This window comes from Citrus sinensis, chromosome 2, assembly GCF_022201045.2.
Source record: "Citrus sinensis cultivar Valencia sweet orange chromosome 2, DVS_A1.0, whole genome shotgun sequence".
Lineage (NCBI taxonomy): Eukaryota > Viridiplantae > Streptophyta > Magnoliopsida > Sapindales > Rutaceae > Citrus > Citrus sinensis.
This window is the reverse complement of record NC_068557.1, coordinates 4,993,359-5,014,849: the sequence shown is the minus strand read 5'-3', so window position 1 is coordinate 5,014,849 and position 21,491 is coordinate 4,993,359. Positions and strand designations below refer to the sequence as shown.

Genomic DNA, 21,491 nt, shown 5'->3' with positions numbered 1-21,491 from the left:
TGATGACAGAAAATGAGGACAGCCTAGGCATTTTAATTTGGAGGGAAAAAAAAAAAAAACAGATAAGAGCAGCCAGGCCTAGACCGAATTAGGTGAATCAATACTTAGGCATGCCCCCAGTAGTCCTCGTGGAACCCCTTATAAATAACAAGAAGAGGACTATCCCACCGAGTGTGATTACAAGAAGCTGAGCCAATATTAGCTTCTCTGTAAATATGAGAGCATTTGAAGGATACAAGTCTAAAATGACAAGGATAATTCAACCAAAGAACATAGAGATCATTGGGATTGTAATAATTTGACCGCTGAAATTAAAAAACGACATCAAGAGAATGGCATTTTAAGTCAAATAAGAGACCGACCCTTAGACATGACAACCTCTAAAATCATAGAAACAGCACATAGCTAAGTGTAAAATGATGAATACATCCTAAAGGCATAGCAAAATAACCCAAAAAAAAAAAAAATTATTAACTCCAATTGACTTTGACAGTGCATACAAGCAGCTAGCGATAAGATATTTGATACTGTACATCTACGTATATCTTTAACTTTAAGGACTTTGTAACAATGGGATTTTACAAGAGTCTTTGTTCTTTCCCGCTTCGTCATTGGCCTTTCCCCATAATACAGTATAAAACCCAACACATGTTATTACTCCTCCAATCACGCTGCATGCAAGACAGGAGATTATAATTAAGAAAGACATTAATAAGTCATACAAGAAAAAAAAAATGGATTTAAATTTTGTGCTAAGTTAGTGTTTTATTTTTTTAATAATTTATGATTGATAGATATTGAATAAGAAATAATATAAAGTTAAATCATATATTGTTATAAAATTTACTTAGCAAAAGATCATAAAAAGTTCGGCACCGGGTCGAATTTCAAAATAAAGACTAGTAAACTAACTAGTGGGGGAATTGATTATAATAATAGTACCTCCCTAGATGGAGAGCCTCGCTGAGGAAAATGAAACTCGTAATGGCTGCGATGGCAATTGATAAAGGCTTGAAAATTGCTGTGTACACAGGGCCTTTCATGCGCAAGCCAAATGTATGCACAACAGTAATAAATGACAATCCAAAAAATGCCTGAAACAAAGAGAAAAGAATCTTTCGTTGGACATTTCCATTGATCCCCTTCATTAGAATTCAAGTCTCTTCCACCGGATTCTTACCGAATATACAATTGAAGCCAATTCTATATCAGGTTTTAGCCTCCAAGCACTCAAATTTGACTCTCCCACGAAGCATATAGGCGCAGATATAATGGTCGCAAACAAGCAGTAAAGCAATGTTACGATAAATTCTGCTGGGTATAACTTCATAATTTGGGTCTGCTAGAAAGTCATAGAATTCAAATAATCTTTAGAATCTTTATATGAAAGTATATGAAAGAATTCATGTAATAATTTTACAATAATAATGAAGACAAAACAATTTTATCGGTAATAGTGACATAAACTGACACATTAGTTGGGATTTACTCAAATGCTGAAATTCTTAGCATTACTCATAATTTTGTTATGTACCTGTATAATGTACCAGACTGAAATAAGTAGGTTCGAAATAAGAAGCAATAGGCCACCAATGACCCATCTTGACCGAGTTGATTGTGGAGTCCAATGAAGAGATTGAGCAGGTATTGAGGCCGTCGACATGATCGTTGGGCCTTTATAAAGAACCACCAGCATTGCTCCTGATACTGATACTAGTGTGCCAATTATTTTGGCCCAAGTGCTTAAACTACTCAGAGCTAGATTTTCCATCCTATTTCGGAAAATAAGAAAGGTGAAAAAAATAAAATGAAAAAGTCGTTTTTGATTATGATAGCTGAGGAGATAATTCGACACCTAAAACAAAAATGATAAAAAGTAATGGACCAAACCAAAGTCAGTAGGCCACCGCCATAAAAGCTATATGACAATTTAAACATTCTTTTGCATAATTTACCCGCAGGTCACAATTTATATATAATGTGTTGTATGTCTAAAACAAATAATATCTACTTAATTATTCAGTTTGGATCACGACTAGAATTAGTTTGAGAGTTAAATTCATGACTCAATGTGTGGATGCATAAATAGAGTTATTAACAATCGTATGATCCCTATAGAACCGCAATAAATGGTATATTTTTTATTGCATATGATGTAAAACTCATATAAATATTTGGGACTTTGTTGACATTTTGAAGAAAATTAGAGACATCAGTGAGCAAACTTACTTTCTAATGAGGCCATTCACACTTTCACAAAACATCAGGGATATTGGCATGTTGTAATTGCTAAACGCTTGTGCCTTGTTACAATTAATTAACAGTACCGAATGGCTCAATGGACAGAAATGATCAAATAAATACAGAAACATATAAATGAGATAATTGATGAATTTGACGAACTTTCTAAAATTTTATTCTTTTAGTTGTTTAATCGCTACTATTTTTGTTGTCTCCTTAACTAATTTTCACTATTCCATGGCTGAAAAATCTAAAGCAAAGCTGTTGAAGGTTGTCCAGAAACGATGAGATATTTCAAATAAAGAAATGCCGTGAAACCATGACGTGACCTATATAATATATATGGACTTTTATTTTAATCGCCAATCATTTAGATATTTCAATAATTTTTTATCCGCATGCTTCGTGTCCATTGGTTGTCACGGAACATCATTGCTCTATCAAGAATAATTTTTGCGGTCCATAATCAATTTAAGAAAATAGAATAAACTATAATGGCCAATTTATATTTTATCTCGATATAATTATCTAAAAATATAAGACTACTTCCAAAAATAAAAGGATGGAACCTGAAAATGATGGCAAGGATGAAGGTGAAACCAGGAGTGAGATTGCCGATCATTGAAGCAAGAGTTGGAGAGCTATATGCTATACCTGTATACCCAAGAATCCGAAAAAAAGAACTGCTCTCCCCAACCAAAAAAAAAAAGGTTGAAATTCAAGAAAATTAATTAATAACAGAACAAATCGATCGGAGCTTGTTTCCAATGATTAAAATTCAACATACCCAACGAGGCTGAGGAGGCAGATTCTGGAGATGACAGGAAACTTGAACAACGGAAGCGACGCCGTATTACTAAACAAAATATTAACAAACTAAAGATGATTTTTTTATTAATGATGTGATTGACGATCAAAAGAAGATTGACAGAATAATAGTAAATAAATACCTGCGATAGATGAAGGGAAAAAGGAGGAGGAGAACAAGAGTAGTAGCAGCATAAGCATAGAAGACGAAAACAAAGTAGCTCATTCCTTTGCTAGTGGCTAACTTGAATATAATGTTTTCGCCTACAATTGTGCACTCCGCTGCCACCATGGCTGTGAATAACGCACCATTCTTGTATGAGTTGCTCCTTTCCATCTCTACACAGTACCCACACACTCTCGTTATCTAAAAATGGCAAGGTTTGACTCTTGATTGCTCTTACCAACCACTAAAAGAAGGTAACCATCGAAAGAGGAGAATATGTTTGCTTGAAAAATTTAGCTATCATTTTTGCCGAGTGCTGTCTGCTAACTATTTTTACAAGTGCCACCGATTTTGCTATTTTTTATTATTTTATTCATAATCAATGAGACTTAGTGACGAAATTTGTATTATTATTGGATTGATTTCTTTATTGTCTAAAACATGGATTGATTTCTTTATTGTCTAAAATATGGATTGATTTCTTTATTGTCTAAAATTTATTATTATTTTTTTCTAGTTTATGACTTTGTTTTCTTTTTCTTTATACTTTAAGATAATTACTACTATTATAAATAGCCATCTCTTGTAACCTTGAAAATATATTTGAATTCAATTCAAAATTATGTGTGAGTTTTTTAGTATAGTTAATTCTCAGTATTTTGCGGAATCAATAAGTCTTAACCTCCCTAGGTTCATGATACTATTTCGAATCAACGTGAATTTAGTTCATTTCTTTGTGCTGATATTCTCTAAAATCAACAAAATATTAAAATATTAAATTTCTGCTGCATTACTTAATATTAAAAAACATGTTATTTTCAAATGTATAGGTATATTAATTATTTTACTTTTGATTATGTAGTGGGGGTGGGCAAACGGTTCGGTTTTTGCATAACCAAATCGAAATCTTTCAGTTCGATTCAGAGAATCAGAACCGAACGAGTAAAAAATAAGCAAATCGATTGGTTTGTCTGCAGTTTGGGTCAAAACCAAACCCATCCAAGTACACACAGCACTGGGAATGGCTGTGAATAACACACCATCTTTGAATGAGTTGCTCCTTTCCATCTCTGCACAATACACACACTCTCTATCGTTCGTTGGGAATGGCAAGGTTTGACTTTTAATTGCTCTTATCAACCATTAAAAAAAAATATACAATGACAATTATAGGAATTTTGTCTTTTCAACTATCAAGAGAGGAAGATGCTATTCATTGTTGATGCCAATTCACACATTAATTTCGAACTAATATATTTGGGTCTGAGAACATGTTTGATTGAAAAATTCAGTTATCATTCTTGCTATTGTTGTCTGCCTAAATATTTCTAAAAGTGCTGTCGGTCTTGCTGTTTTTATTATTTTATTCATAATCACTGAAATTTAATGATGCCTATTTGAAATTCTTATTATATTTAGATTAGTTTTCTTATTATCTAAAGTTTATCATTCTTTTCTTTCTAGTTTTAGACTTTATTTCCTTCTTTATGGTTTAAGATAATTACTAATAATATAAATAGCCCTCTCTTGTAGCCTTTGAAGGTAGATTTAAGTTCAATAATATTTTTAATTTTTAAAGTTCTATATGAGTTTTTAAGATTAGTTGATTTTCGGTATTTTGCGGAATCTATGAGTCTTAACCCCATAAGTTCATAGTATTCTTTCGAATGAACATGAATTTAGTTCCTTCTTTTATTTTAGTATTATTTAGAATCAACTGAATATTAAAACATTAATTTTCCGCTGCATCACTTAGTATTCAAAACATATTATTTTTAAATGTAAAGGTATGTATGTTAATTATTCTACTTTTGATTATGTAGTAGGGGTGGGCAAATGATTCAGTTTTTGTCGAACCGAATTGAAATCTTTCCGTTTGGTTCGGTTCAATTCAGAGAGTAAGAATCGAATGGGTCAAAAATAAGTAAACCGATTGGTTTGTGTTCAGTTCGGGTCAAAACTGAACTGAATCGACAAACTAATCAATTTTTCCACTTGAAATTAAAAAATATAAATAAATAAATAAATTCTAAACCCTGAATCTCACACACACACACGACAGCTTCCCCATCTGTCTCTCACACTAGGCCGACAGACACACAGATGCACACCACCCATCTCTCCCAATCCATCTCTCTCACATCGGCACACACACCCTCACCAATTCACCATCTCTCTCCATCTCATGCCTACACACACACCCCTCCATCTCTCTTACATTATCTCACATCGGTACACGCACACCCTCACCATTTGAAGGATACAAGTATAAATCGACAAGTATAATTCGACAAGTATAATTCAACCAACGAACATAGAGATCATTAGAAGTGAGATAAATTGAACGCCAAAAATAAACAACGGTATCAAGAGAATCACATTCAAGCCAAATAAGAGACCAACCCTTAGACATGACAACCTCTAAAATCATAGCGACAACATACAACTCAGAGTAAAATGATGAATAAACCCCTAAAGACATAGCTCCAATTGACAATGCATACAAGCGGTTAGCAATAAGATATTTGATACCGTACAATCTGTGTATGTCTTCAACTTGAAGGACTTTGCAACAATGTGATTTTACAAGAGTCTTCGTTCTTTCCCCCTTCATCATTAGCCTTTCCCCATAATACAGCATAAAACCCTACACATATTATTACTCCTCCAATCACGCTGCATGCAACAAAAGAGATTATAATTAAGAAAGACATTAATAAGTCATACAAGAACAAAAATGGATTTAAATTTTGTGATAAGTTGATAATCTTTCTACTTTTTTTCTTTTAATAATTTGTAATTGATAGTTATTAAATAAGAAATAATATAAAATTAAATTTTAATCATATATTGTTATAAATTCACGTTAGCAAAAGATTATAAAAAGTTCGGCCCCGACTCGAAATTCAAAACAAAAACTAGCAAGCCAACTAGTGGGTAATTGATTATATTAATATTACCTCCCTAGATGGAGAGCCTCGCCGAGGAATATGAAACTCATAATGGCTGCGATGGCAATTGATAAAGGCTTGAAAATTGCTGTGTACACAGGGCCTTTCATGCGCAGGCCAAATGTGTGCACAACAGCACTAAATGTTAATCCAAAAAATGCCTGAAACAAAAAGAAAAGAATCTTTCACTAAGACATTTCAATCGATGCCCTTCTTCGGAATTCAAGTCTCTTCTATTGGATTGGAGTCTTACCGAATATACAATGGAAGCCAATTCTACGTCAGGTTTTAGCCTCCAAGCACTCAAATTTGACTCTCCCATGAAACATATCGGCGCAGATATAATTGTGGCAAACAAGCCGTAAAGCAATGTTACGACAAATTCTGCTGGGTATAACTTCATAATTTGGGTCTGTTAAAAAGTCAAAGAATCCAAAATATCTTTAAAATCTTTATACGAATGTATATTAAAGAGTTAATGTAATTATTTTAAGATAATACTAAAAGTTAATGTAATTATTTTAAGATAATACTAAAAGTCCCAACATTTGAATTCTAAATAGATATGGTAGTTTTATTGTAACTGTAACATCATGATGTGATTAATAATTTACCAAATGAGATTCTGTTAATAAGCTGACACATTAATTGAGTAATTGGGATTACTCGTATGCTGAAACTCTCAGCATTATTCATAATTTTGTTATGTACCTGTATAATGTACCAGACTGAAATAAGTAGGTTCTCAATAAGAAGCAATATGCCACCGATGACCCATCTTGACTGTGTTGATTGTAGAGGCCATTGAAGAGATTGTGAAGGCATTGATGAAGTCGATATGATAGTTGGGCCTTTATAAAGAACCACCAGCATTGCTCCTGATACTGATACTATCGTGCCAAGTATTTTAGCCCAAGTGCTTAAACTCCTAAATGCCAGTTTTTCCATCCTATTTGGGGAAAATAAGAAAGAGAAAAAGATTAAATGAAAAAGTGACTGTTTTTTTTATCACAAGAGACTAATGTATAGGATTACAATTCACATTATATGAGAATATTTATTGATATATTTATAATCAAATAATTTTGGAACAAGAGTTTAAATTTTGACATTCTCAAATATTCGAGAGAGATGTCATTCTACTCTTATTTCCAGAGAGAAAAAAAAAACTATTTTTCCACAATTATTTACATAATTGTAAAAAAGTGACAGTTGACAATGATAACTGAGGAGATATTTCGACATCAAAAGACGAAAATGATAAAAAATAATGGACCAAAGTCAGTGGGTCACCGCCATAAAAGTTATATGACAACTTAGACATTTTTTGAGATATTTTACACCCAATGTGTCATATGTCTAAAACAAAATAATATTTATTTAATTATTTAACTTAAATCACTATTAGAATTAGTCTGAGAGATAGTTTCATGATTAAACGTGCTGATTGTGTGATCTCTATAGAACCGCAACAAAAGTATATTTTTATGGCATATGGTGTAAAATTCTTATAAGCATTTGGGACTTTGTTGACATATATTGAAGAAAATTAGAGACGTAAGTGAGTAAACTTACATTTTAATAAAACCATTCACACTTTCTCAAAACATCAGGGATATTGGCATGTTGTAATTGCTCAATGTTTGTGCATTGTTACAATTAATTATCAGTACTGAACGAGTCAATGGACATAAATGATCAAATAAATACAGAAACATATAAATGAGATAATTGACGAATTTGACAGACTTCCTCAAATTTTAATCTTGTAGTTGTTAAATCGCTACTGTTCGTGTTGTCTCTTTCACTAATTTCCACTATTCCATAGCTGAAAAGAATCTAAAGCAAAAATGTTGAAAGTTGTTCAGAAAGGATGAGATATTTCAAATAAAGCAAATGCGCTAAAACCATGATTCGACATATATGTATGGACTTTTATTCTAACCACCAATCAATATCATTTAGAATTTTGTTTTTTGTCCATTTTGGTTGTCATGGAACATCATTGCTGTATCAAGAATAATTTCTGTGGTCCATAATCAATTTAAGAAAATATAATAATTATGAAAAAAAGACCGATAATACTCTGGTAATTTAGTAAAATAATCACAGAAACTTTTTCTTCTCAGGAAATATTATTAATATTTCTTTTTTTTCCTGATAATTATATTCTCAAACTATAATGGTCAATTTATATCTTATCTCGATGTAATTGTCTAAAAATAATAGAGTACTTTTAAAAATAAAAGGATGGAACCTGAAAATGATAGCAAGGATGAAGGTGAAAGCAGGAGTGAGATTGCTGATCATTGAAGCTAGAGTTGGAGAGCTATATGCTATACCTGTATACCCAAGAATCTGATACGAGGATCTGCTCTCCCCCCACCACCAAAAAAAGAGAGTAAAAATTCTAGAAAATTAATTAATAACCAAACAAATCAATCAACGTTTGTTTCCAGTGATTAATATTCTACATACCCAACGAGGCTAAGGAGGCAGATTCTGGAGATCACAGGAAACTTTAACAACGGAAGCGACGCCGTGTTACTGAACAAGTATTAACAAATTAAAGATGATTTTTTTGATTGGTAATGTGATTGATGATCAAAAGAAGATTTGAGAGAGTAACAGTTAATGAAGCACCTGCGAAAGATGAAGGGGAAAAAGAGGAGAACAATAGTAGTAGCAGCATAAGAATAGAAGACGAAGACAAAGTAGCTCATTCCTTTGCTAGCGGCTAACTTGAATAGAATGTTCAAGCCTACATTCGTGCACTCCACTGCCACCATGGCTGTGAATAACAGACCATCCTTGTATGAGTTGCTCCTTTCCATCTCTACACAGTACACACACTCTCTATCGTTCGCTGGGAATGGCAAGGTTTGATTCTTAATTGCTCTTACCAACCATTAAAAAAATAAAAATAAACAATGACAATTATAGGAATTTTGTCTTTATTGATAAACTATCGAGAGAGGAAGATGCTATTCGTTGTTGATGCCAATTCACATATTAATTTCGAACCAAAAGTATATTTGGGTTTGAGAACATGTTTGGTTGAAAAATTCAGTTATCAATCTTGCTGGGTGCTGTCCGCCTAAATATTTCATTAAGTACCATCGGTCTTGCTATTTTTATTATTTTATTCATAATCAACGAGAAACAGTGATGCTTATTAGATTTCTTATCATTTTCTTATTTTCTAAAGTATATTATTCTTTTCTTTCTAGTTTAGGACTTTATTTTCCTTCTTTTTAAGATAATTACTATTAATATAAATAGTCCTCTCTTATATCATTTGAAGGTATATTTAAATTTAATAATACTTTCAGTTTTCTGAGTTCTGTATATTTTTGAAGGCAATCCTCTCTTTTTTAAAATATGAATGTAGTAGACGTTCATCGAATATTAGAGAGGATAAAAATCTGAATTGTGCTATATAAGATTTGTAAATTAGTCCCAGCAGTGGACGTCCCTCAAATATTAGAGAGTGTAAAAATATGGGTTGTATTATATAAAATTTGTAAATTAGTTTTAATAATTGTCTGATTGTAAATATCAATATATTAATTTCATTAAATATGAGTTGTAATCTAAGCAATAGTCTCGTATAATTAAAAAAAAAAAGGTGATGAGCTATTGTAAATATTAAATTTGTGACGGGCAATTTTCAGAAACCTCCCGTGAGGTTTGATATAATTTCACTTAGATGACGAGTTTGATTGTATTCTCACTTACCTCCCCTGCCGTTAGTATACATACGGTTTGACCGTTAGTTGATGAGGGCAAATATGTAAAAGACAAGCTGAAATTATAAAAAAAAATCAAATAACAATAAAAAATAGTTTAAAATATATTGGACAATTATATTAACCGATTAGACACAATATCCATTGTGTAAAAGAGTGCATTTCTCTTTCTCTTCTCTTTCCCCAGCATAAAAAAGCAATGGATGACATTCTCTCGCAATTTTCACTCCACTTACCTATTCTCATTTGCTGGAATAAAAAGAAATACACATCAAGAGCATACATAACCCATGAAGAAGAAAGACATAGGTGGTCGGAAAAGGCTAGCGACCGGTGACGATCAACGGTGGCCGGAAGATGCCACTGTTATTGGAGTTTGTAAGAGATTAGTTACTTTATGAAAGTCTAAAATTTTTAAATACCTTTGATTTTCTTATTTTTGGAGTTTTATAAGTGGTTGTTGGTTGTTTTTTATTTGTCTTGTTCATGGGTTGGTGGTGGAAAAATTAATTAAAAGGAGAATGAGTTTAGCCATATGTGGCCATAAGTTGAAAAAATTTAATTATTAGTTATTTTATGTTTGTGATTTACACCATACATAACGTAATAAGGCTATAAAGCAAAAAATTTGTTATTGTTTTGCAAATGGATGTGTAAAATAGAAGTAGTCTTAGCTGTAATTTTTATTTTTCCCGCCAAAGTTTGCTTAAGTTGATATGTTTATGAATTTGCAGTGTTTGTGTGCTCCCGTTGCAGAAACCCAGTTTCTTCGTTTGTTGGTGACAAGTTTGTCTCCCGTGCGACAAGCCCTTGTCGCACTAATACAGACTGAGTTTTTGGGTGACATTGTTGTCGCACGTACGATGAACTGATGTCGCCCGTATTGAGTTTCTGTGTTTTTAGGCAACAAATTTGTTGCACGGGGGACAAGTCTTGTCGCACAAAAATACTGTTTTTGTCTATTGTGCGGCGATATGCTCTTGTCACACATACATTCTGTGTTTTTGGGCGACAGTTTTATGTCTCCCGTGAGACAGTTTTTTGTCGCATGAACGCAATTTCTTTTTTTTTAGGCGACAAATAGGATTTTTGGGCAACAAGTGAAACAATGTTTTTGTATTTTGTGCGGTGACATGCTCTTGTCTCACATACAGACATTATGTATTTTTGGGCAACAAGTTTTGTCGCCCGTGCGACATTTTTTGTCTCACATACTCAGTTTTTTTTGTGTTATGTGACATGCACGTGACATGAAAAATATTAAAATGTACTATTATTATCATTTTTTCTTTAATATTGTAATTGTTGTTGTTGTTATTTAGCAATGTCATTATTATTATTATTATTATTATTATTATTCATAATTATTACTTTACTTTCATTTATTAACGTGTGCTTATTCAGATATGATATAGACGAAAGGCCAGTTGAAATGGACTGCTTTGACTTAGCGGATGAGACTGAGTTTGCTCTTCCTGATTTGAATGATGAGGTTCGCATCGAGCAAGTGACAGCAATAGAAGATTTTGTTGAGATGATGGCAACAAATGACGATAAAGATGTCTTTGCAGATAAATGTTCATAAAATAATATTAAAAATGATTTACCTTATGCTGATAGCGAAGGAGAGGTTAATGAAGTTGTTGACGTTGTGAGATGTCGTATCATCTTTTTGTACTCTGTCATAGGCACAAGATTGAGTTTTTGTATATTTTGTATAAATGTGATACTAACATAGTGACAATGCCATGTATAAAGTATAACTCAGCTATCTATCATGGCACTTTGTTACTGTAGTTATTATTTTTGTTCTTTTTGTGTATATAGGCGACTGGTAGATGTATAGGCTGATGAAATTCAGTCAAATTGTGATTGTGACCAACTGTAAGCTGTAGAAATGCATATGTGACTGTTATTTAAGTTATGGTGACATTCTTGTTAGTGTTATTTTCCAATTCAATTAACTGATATTAATGTTTTTTAGGTCTCGGCATAAATTATAATGTTTGTTATTTGTGTTGCCGGTTGGGTGACAAATAACTTGATGGAGATTAGTATAGTCTGTTGTTGAGAGAAGTAAATTATGTTTTTGTAGTTTTTTATTTCACCTCCAGGCAAACATCCTGTAATTTGGGGAGACAACATTTATCTGCTTGTCCCCCCAAATTACAGAATGCTTGGCTCGAAATTACAGAAACAAGTATTCTGTAATTTGGGGAGACATGATATTGTCTCTCGTGCAACAGTGCTTGTCTCCCCAAATTACAAAATGCTTGTCTCGAAATTACAGTGAGTATTCTCAAATTTGGAGAGACAAGCATCGAGCCAAGCATTCTGAAATTTGGGGAGACAAGCTGTTGTCTCCCGTGCGATAATATTTGTCTCCCCAAATTACAGAATGCTTGTCTCGAAAAGTTGGAGCGACGACTGCTCGTCTCCCGAGAGATAAATGTTGTCTCCCCAAATTACAGGATGTTTGCCTAGATGTGAAATTAAAAACAACAAAAACATAATTTACTTCTCTCAGCAATAGACTATATTAGTCTCCACCAGCAAGGGATTCAATTTTGCTACAAAAACCAAACCACCAATATTTGACACAAGCTACTATCAACTTATAACACAACACAGATTCTCACCAACCAACATCTTAATAAAATTACAAAAAGAAGGCAACTCTTGATTCTCACCAAGCAACAATCAACTCATTAACACAAGGTATTAAAACAGACATAATAACAATCTTAAATATATTAATGGAAGTTCGGTCGACACAAGATTCAGTAATTAATATAAAAGATTAATATATCATTTATAACATAATATCACCGTTAAATATGTCAATGGCAATCTTCCTCCTAAAATATTGTCCATGCTAACTGTCAAAATTAAATTGTAGCTTGAACATTAAGTACATCGTAAACATTAACATAAACACCCCACAATCGCCACTTACGGGCTGTTGTTGAGGCACATCATCAACGCTCATCAGTTCCGTTCCGCACAATGTAAGTTTGGCCGGATGTCGTAAAACCTAACATCTTCCAGCCATTGGGGAAAGATAACTTAAAGTGGCTTCAAAAGCTGACAATACGTTTTGTCATCGCGAAACTCCTTCATTAAGTCATAGATAGACATCTGCTTGCGCCGGAAGTCTACTCGGGGTACTGTTGTGCAAATTTTAATGTACTCGCAAGCGCACGAATCTATTGTAGTATAGATCAATGGTGACGAGTGTCGATCCCACGAGGAGGTGGATTTTAATTGTGTATAATTAATTTTGTAAATGGGTGATTGGATTTGTGGTGGAAATGATTTGGGATATGCTAAAACTTAAATTAAAATGGCGAGAATAAATTCTAAAATTGGAATTGAAATGGCGAGAATAAATTGAAGAGAATTCTATTAAAATGACGTACTTGGGTATCTGGATCCGTATCAACATGCATCATGGGCTAAATAATCCTTATTAATGCCAATTAAATCATGAGGGGGAATCAACACCTCATGAACCACGCTCTAATCAATATGGTGCTAAGGGCTTATCGTGCCAAATAATAATAACCTTATACTAGAGAGCCGGTGTAACCAAGGCGGTATCTAGACAAGATTATTATTATTTGTCGACGAGAAGTCAAAACATCCACAAAAACTAGAGGGGAAGAGAAAATAAATTTACCAAATTAAGCTCATGACACATGTTGAGACTTCACCTTCAACCCAAGCTTGAAAGAAAATTAGCCACTCATAATTGAACTAGGGGCAAAATGGAAATTTATTAAAATACGAAGAAAATATAAGATGGAGAATGAATTACATAAAATGGATCCCAAAAATGGATTCAGAGATATCAAATTAGGGGGGGGAGGCCCCCTTTTTATAGATACATGGAGTAAATCATGGCCATCGGATTAAAAACAGTTTGGACGTTCAGGATTGCGCCACGTCATCAGTCAACAGTCCACGGTTTGACCACGCGGATGAACAGTAACACGGTTTGACTCGGATGAACAGTAACGCGGTTTGACTCGGATGAACAGTAACGCGGTTTGACTCGGATGAACAGTAACGCGGTTTGACTCGGATGAACAGTAACGCGGTTTGGTTGAAAATAATCATGTGTGATGCATGTACCGTACGCGAGATTTTTCATCCACTGATATGCTGCCATGTCACAATCAACAGTACATAAGAATTTTAGCCCAACAGGATCGTGACACCTCATCGGTCAATGCCACATCATCGGTCAATGCCACGTCATCGATCCGTCTATGTGAACAGTGTTGTGAACAGTAACGTATACAGTACCATATACGTGAATAGTACTGTACATGTGAATAGTCTTATTTTTCTTTTTATGCTCCTCCTAAGGTTTTCGACAGTCCTAAGTTCAAAAGTGATGTCTGTTTTGCCGTCTGATCTCTCCTTTATTGTGAAATGACTATAATGCCCCTAAAATACATAAAATACTTAATTAAAATAAAACAAACGGAATTAAATCAAAAGAAGGTTAAATTCATGAAAGTAAAGGTGTTAGTAAGACTTGAAATGTAAAATGACGGTTTTCTACTTTATAAATATGCATTTTCTAACACTCAACAGGTACAACCCAATGGTTGTCTTCCAAGTTAATTGGAATTAAAACCTGTAGATGGCCATAAGAATTCCTATCCAATGTTAAGATATCATAAAATCTTGAAATTATTATTATCAGAACTATATTGAACCATGTAGGAACACACACCATATCACCGACAGCGAAGCAAAGCATGCGCAATGGCCGCTTGTCGCGTGCACGATGAGTGCGCTCGTCACGCACTTGAGAAGCACACGTCCCGCGCGCAACGACTGCTTCTCACACGGGGGATGGGTGCTGAAACGCGAACGAGACGAGCGCTCATCGCGCACGCGTTTCAATGCCTGTCGCGCGAGCGTGCATGTTTCTCCACTCATCGCGCGTGCAACGACTGCTTCTCACACGGGCGATGGGTGCTGAAACGCATCGCGCACGCATTTCAATGCCCGTCGCACGAGCGTGCACGTTTCTCCACTCATCGCGCGCGCAATTTTACAGAATTCGTAAATGCGTTTTAAGCCGTTTCTCGCAGATTTGTCGTGCTATATGATGAGCTTACAAAATTTGTCTTCCCATCAATGTGCCATTCTACTTAATCTACTTAAAATGAGACAAACAAACCGTAATATGCATTTTGTCGAACACCTCATGTGCCATTTTTTACCTATCAATTTAATAAAGTTGTTTTTGATATTCACACAACGAATCAATCCTAATACTCATCTATAATCAATCTTACACTCATCTAGCTATCAATATCATTTCATTTCATTTCGGTATAAATAAATATGGTTAGAAAAGAAAAAGAAAAATGATTTATATAAAAGGAAGAAGTAGATGGGTTGAATCCAACTTTTTAGTCTAAATATTGAGTACTTACAGTAGTAATTAATTAAAAGAGCAGCTGGGCTTGAGAAAACGCTTGTTCCTTTCCTGTAAAATTAAAAAAAAGCATATAAATTAATTGATTAATGGAGAATGGGGGGAAGCAAGTATTGTGTAATGTGTGTAGAATATATAGATGGAGGAGAGTCATAATATCAAGAGCTGCAACTTATTCTGGAAAATTCGGCCAAAATGGGGAGAGCAAACCGTTTTTGCTTTTTTATGTCATAATATTTATTTATTTATATATGAAATACAAAAATAATATTTTATTACTTTATATTATAAATTAAAAACAACAATATATGTGTGTATTTTACTTAATTGCTCGTCTCTACATTTTTTTTTAAAAAATAATGGAATGAGGAAAAAACCTTTCCAGAGAGAGAAAGGTGATGAGGAAAAAAGAGAGAGATTCATTCGTACTAGAGATAGACCTTCTCACCAAAAAAAAAAAAAAAGCACATGAACATGAAAATGAAAATGAACATGGTGATTTTTTTTTTATTTTGTTAAAATGAGAAACAAAAAGAGTTTGTAATATAAACATAGCCAAGATTACCGGTAACTTGACAGAAATATTGCGGCCAAAATTGGCGAAGGTAGAGTCACGTGCTGCCGGAGATCAATTTGCTATCAAAAGCTCGTCCACCCACCGTCGATTGTTGCCGGAAAAGTCAAGACCTAGGTTGAATTTGGAGAGAAGTATGGTACCCTATTTTTGTCCATAAACACAGTCATTGGTAAAAGCACCCGTATGAAGTTGTTGGTGCCAAATCTTAGGCTTGGTTTAAGTGGTTTGGATATTTTAGTAATTTTACAAGTCAACTAACGGTCAAACCGTATGTATACTAACGACAGGGGAGGTAAGTGAGAATACAATCAAACTTACTATCTAAGTGAAATTATATTAAATCTCAGGGGAGGTTTTTGAAAATTGCCCAATTTGTGACATTACTTTGAAAATGTAGTAGTAGGCATGGTGGACTCTTGAGCCTGACGTATGACCCAATGTTTTTCAGACGTGGGCCTTTTGGGACTCACGAGTGAGCCTTATAACTTTTGCAGCTCTAGTGAGTTGGTCTTTGAAGGATTGGCAAATGGCAAGGGACCTTTATGGTTGAAGTCCATGTGTTCCTCTGTTATTGCCTGTCATGCGAGGTGACCCTCAGCTTTAGGTAAAATGATTATCTCTTGATCTGATTTTTTTTGAGTTTTTTTAAGATTTTTTGTTATGTGTCTTTTAATGGTAGTGTATGGATAAGATTCAACTTCTTTTATTAGTTTATTTGTTAATTACCAATTAACAATTAAGTTATTTAGGAGATGATCAGATCAGGAGAGAATCATGATCTCTGCTTTAGGAATCTACTTGGACCGGCTGGTTTTTATGGGCCAATGAGGGGAGATTACTTCGTACATTGTGTCATTTTTTTTCCCTGCGTTGCATGCAAGCCTATTGATAAAGAGGACAGCCTAGGTATTTTAACGGGAAAAAAAAATAAAAAACAACAACAAATAAGAGCAGCTTGACCGATTAAATGAATCAATTCCTGGGCATGCCCCAGTATTCCTCGTGCAAGCTCTTACAAATAACAGTAAGAGGACTGTTTTACTAAGTCTAATTACAAAAAGTCAAGCCAATATTAGCTAAAAATATTAGCCACTACGTTCCCTTCTCCATAAATATGAGAGCATTTGAAGGATTCAAGTTTAAGACGAGAATGCAATTCAACCAACGAACATAGAGATCATAACGAGGGCAATAATGATAACTTAAATGCTGAAAATTAATGAGGACATCAAGAGAATCGCATTCAAACTAAATATGATACTAGCTCTTAGATGTGATAGCCTCTAAAATCATAACAATAGCATACAGCTCAGTGAAAAATAATGAATAAACTACTAAAGGCATTGGAAAATAACCCCCAAAAAAACAAAAAACTATTAACTTCAATTGATAGTGCATCCAAGCGGTTAGCGATAAGATATTTGATACCGTACAATCTTTATATATCTTCAATTTTAAGGGCTTTGCAACAATGAGATTTTACTAGAGTCTTCGTTTTCCCCTTCTTCGTCATTGGCCTTTCCCCATATTACAACATAAAACCCAACACATATTATTACTCCTCCAATCACACTGCATGCAGCAGAAGGAATTACAATCAAGAAAAACATTAAGAAATCATATAAAAACAAAAATGAATTTGGATTCTGTGCTGAGTTGATAAGTTTTTTTACATTTTTTTAATAATGTTATGATAAGTAGTTATTAGATAATAAAAAATAAAAATTTAAATCTTAATTATACATTGTTATAAATACACATATGATAAAAGATTTTAAAAAGCTCAGCACCGATTCGAAATTCAAAACAGAGACTAGCAAGCCAACTAGTGCGGAGTTGATTATAATAGTAATACCTCCCTAGATGGAGAGACTCGCCAAGGAATATGAAACTCATAATTGCTGCAATGGCAACTGATAAAGGCTTAAAAATTGCTGTGTACACAGGGCCTTTCATGTGTAAGCCAAATGTATGCACAACAGTACTAAATGTTAATCCAAAGAATGCCTGAAACAAAAGTAAAAGAATCTTTCATTAGACATTTCAATTGATCCCTTTCTTTGGAATTCAAGCCTTTTCTATTGGATTCTTACCGAATAGACAATGGAAGCCAATTCTATATCAGGTTTTAGCCTCCAAGCACTCAAATTTGACTCTCCCAGGAAACATATCGGCGCAGATATAATTGTTGCAAACACGCAGTAAAGCAATGTTACGACAAATTCTGCTGGGTATAACTTTATAATTTGGGTCTGTTAAAAAGTCACAGAATTCAAAAAATCTTTATATGAAAGTATATTAAAGAATGAATGTTATAATTTTACAATAATGCTAAAAGTCCCATTTGGATTCTAAATGGATATGATAGTTTTATCAGTAACTGTAACATCATGGTGTGATTAATAATTTACCAAGTGTAGTACTCTAAATCAGCTGGCACATTAGTTGGGATTACTCATATGCTGAAATTCCGAGCATTATTAATATTTTTGTTACTTACCTGTATAATGTACCAGACTGAAATAAGTAGGTTCTCCATAAGAAGCAAAAGGCCACCCATGACCCATTTTGATTGTGTTGATTGTAGAGGCCATTGAAGAGATTGCAAAGCTGTTGATGAAGGCGATATGATTGTTGGGCCCTTGTAAAGAACCACCAGCATTGCTCCTGATACTGACACCACTGTGCCAATTATTTTAGCCCAAGTGCCTAAACTCCTCAATGCTAGTTTTTCCATCCTATTTGGGAAAATAGGAACGGGAAAAAAATAAAAGTGAAAAAGTGATAGTTGACGGTGATGGCTGAGGACATATTTACCAAAAACAAAAATGATCAAGAATAATGGATCAAGGTCACCAACATAAAGCTACACGACAAGTTAGCCATTCTTTTGGGTAATTTCCACGCAGGTCCATGTTTGTTCCAAATTAAAAAAAAAAAAAAAGTCTAATTTTTATGATGATATCCCACATAGTAAGGGAGGACAAAATCTGACCAAATACAATATGCGACGTGTTTTACGTCCAAAATAGATAATATTTACTTAACTGTTAAGCTTAGATCACGATTACATTTAGTCTAAAAATCATATTCATGACTCGATATGTAGATAGATAAGTGTAGTTATTAGGGATCGCATAATCTATATAGAACTGAAATAAGAGGTAAAATATTATTTTATATTTTTATTACATATGGTCTAAAAACTCATATAAACGTTTGGGACTTTGTTGACATTTTAAATAAAATTAGGGACATAAGTGAGTGCGAGTGAACTTACTTTCTAATGAGGCAATTCACACTTTCACACAACATCATGGATATTGGCAAACTGTAATTGCTAACCCTTGTGCATTGTTACAATTAATTAACAGTACTGAATGCGTCAATGGACATAAAGTCATAAATGATCAAACAAACGCAGAAACATATAAATGAATTAATTGATGAATTTGACAAACTGTCTAGGAATTTTATTCTAGCAGTTGTTAAGTCGCTACTATTTTTGTTGTCTATTCCACTAATTTTCACTATTCCATAAAAAATCTAAAGCAAAGAAGTGGAAAGTTCAGAAACGATGAGATATTTCAAATAAAAAAATGTTGTAGAACCATGACATGACATATATATAATAGGGGAGAAATTTTAGAATACATTTGAGGTACTATATTAGCTATACAATAAGCAAACGATATTATAATATGTATATATTTATTTTGAAGAACCAACATGCAATTGATAATTATATAAAATTCAAATACACTTGTCGTATATGCATTAATTGGTTATATTACTTCCAATTTATTCTAAAATTTCTCATAATATAGACTTTTTTTTTAATGGCCAATCATTTAGATATTTTATTATCTTTTATCCGCATGCTTTTTATCCATTTTCTTTGTCATGGAACATCATAGGCGTATCAAAATAATTTCAGTGGTGTATAACCAATTTAAGAAAATACAATAATAAAAAAAAACAACGCTACCCTCGTAATTTTGTAAAAGAATCACATAGACTTTTCGTTTTGGAAAATAATCATAATTTTTTGACAATTATGTTCATAAACTATGATGATCAAATTTTATTTCATTTGAGTATAATTGTCTAAAAAATAATTTTGTATGACTACTTTTAAAAGTAAAAATGTTTCCGTGACTATTTCGCCAAATTCCGTATGTTGATGTGAAAATGAACGAACCTGAAAATGATGGCAAGGGTGAAGGTGAACCCAGGAGTGAGATTGCTGATCATTGAGGCAAGAGTTGGAGAGCTATATGCTATGCCTGTATAGCCAAGAATCCGAAGCAAAGAACTGCTCTCCCAAAAAAAAAGGTAAAAATTCAAGAAAGTTAATTAAAACAAAACAAATCAATCAAAGCTTTGTTTCCAAAAATTCTACAAACCCAATGAGGCTAAGAAGGCAGATTCTGGAAATGACAGGAAACTTTAACAAAGGAAGCGACGCCGTATTACTGGATAAAAATCAAACTCAAATATTAACAAATGAAAGATGATTTTTTTATATTAATGATCTGATGATCAAAAGAAGAATGAGAGAATAATAGTTAGTAAGGACCTGCGAAAGATGAAGGGAAACAGAAGGAGAACAAGAGTAGCAGTAGCAGAAGAATAGAAGATGAAGACAAAATAGCTCATTCCTTTGTTAGTAGCTAACTTGAATAGAATGTTTAAGCCTACGTTTGTGCACTCCGCTACCACCATGGCTGTGAATAACAAACCATCCTTGTATGAGTTGCTCCTTTCCATCTCTACACAGTGCACGCACTCTCTCTCGTTCTCTAAAAATGGCAAGATTTCACTCTTTAACTGCTCTTACCAACCATTGAAAAAATAAACAATGATAATTATAGGAATTTTGTCTTTATTGATGACTATCGAAAGAGGAAGATGTTATTCATTGTTGATGCCAATTTACACGTTAATTTTGAACTAAATATATATTTGGGTTTGAGAAGATGTTTCTTGAAAAATTTAGTTAATAATTCATTGTTGCCGAGTGCTGTCTGCCTAAATATTTTCATAAGCTCTATCAGTCTTGCTATTTTCTATTCTTTTATTCATAGACAATGAGACTCAGTTTTCAATATCATCTTATTTTTAATTAAATGTATACGTATGCATATTAATTATTCTAGTTTTGATTATGCAGGAAAATAATATAAATGGAGGGAAACCCCAATAGCAACAAAGATTATGAGCATTAATTAAAAATCAAATTTGTAAAATTATTTTGGGAAAGAACTCTAATTTTGTGAAGAAAATGACTATAGTTGCCTTGGTTTAAAAGGTCATCATTATTACTTGTCATGTTGATCTCCACATTCACCTCTTATCATCCAAATTGAAATATTGATACCGTCAAGAGGTGACAATGAAGAATGATTTTTCTATTTGTTGTGTTGAATTTATTTCAATTGAAGTATGCGTGCCTTTTTCTTATTAGATGCTGTCAAATAAATCTATTTGAAAACCACTCGGTGTTATTATTTATAATAAATAATATACTTTTATTAACTAG

At 33.4% G+C, this 21,491-nt stretch overlaps 3 protein-coding genes across 5 annotated transcripts; all 3 read right to left on the bottom strand.

Annotated features, from left to right (window-relative positions):
- Window positions 1-246: 246 nt before the first annotated feature.
- LOC102609261 (WAT1-related protein At5g40240-like) lies at window positions 247-3,566 on the bottom strand. Of its 2 annotated transcripts, none has more exons than XM_015527732.3 (7): window positions 3,192-3,566; window positions 3,029-3,097; window positions 2,811-2,924; window positions 1,535-1,772; window positions 1,181-1,342; window positions 943-1,094; window positions 247-671 (listed from the first exon to the last, which is right to left on the bottom strand). In XM_015527732.3, exons 1-7 carry the CDS (start codon window positions 3,383-3,385, stop codon window positions 554-556), a joined length of 1,047 nt encoding a protein of 348 aa, XP_015383218.2. In that variant the 5' UTR covers window positions 3,386-3,566; the 3' UTR covers window positions 247-553. The 2 variants fall into 2 exon arrangements, with proteins under 2 accessions (XP_015383218.2, XP_006470391.2); XM_006470328.4 differs by having other exon boundaries at window positions 1,181-1,339; window positions 3,192-3,564.
- Window positions 3,567-5,535: 1,969 nt separating this feature from the next.
- On the bottom strand, window positions 5,536-9,250 carry LOC102615471 (WAT1-related protein At5g40240-like). 2 transcript variants are annotated; one of them, XM_052435574.1, is made up of 7 exons: window positions 8,809-9,249; window positions 8,644-8,712; window positions 8,423-8,536; window positions 6,877-7,114; window positions 6,419-6,577; window positions 6,175-6,326; window positions 5,536-5,890 (listed from the first exon to the last, which is right to left on the bottom strand). In XM_052435574.1, the coding sequence occupies exons 1-7, from the start codon at window positions 8,997-8,999 to the stop codon at window positions 5,767-5,769; spliced, it is 1,047 nt and encodes a 348-aa protein (XP_052291534.1). In that variant the 5' UTR covers window positions 9,000-9,249; the 3' UTR covers window positions 5,536-5,766. The 2 variants fall into 2 exon arrangements, with proteins under 2 accessions (XP_052291534.1, XP_052291535.1); XM_052435575.1 differs by lacking the exon at window positions 8,423-8,536 and having other exon boundaries at window positions 8,809-9,250.
- An 8,062-nt stretch (window positions 9,251-17,312) lies between these two features.
- On the bottom strand, window positions 17,313-20,985 carry LOC102609540 (WAT1-related protein At5g40240-like). Its single transcript, XM_006470329.4, has 7 exons — window positions 20,529-20,985; window positions 20,356-20,424; window positions 20,151-20,264; window positions 18,450-18,687; window positions 18,043-18,201; window positions 17,805-17,956; window positions 17,313-17,521 (listed from the first exon to the last, which is right to left on the bottom strand). The coding sequence occupies exons 1-7, from the start codon at window positions 20,717-20,719 to the stop codon at window positions 17,404-17,406; spliced, it is 1,041 nt and encodes a 346-aa protein (XP_006470392.2). The 5' UTR covers window positions 20,720-20,985; the 3' UTR covers window positions 17,313-17,403.
- Between the last annotated feature and the right edge of the window lie 506 nt (window positions 20,986-21,491).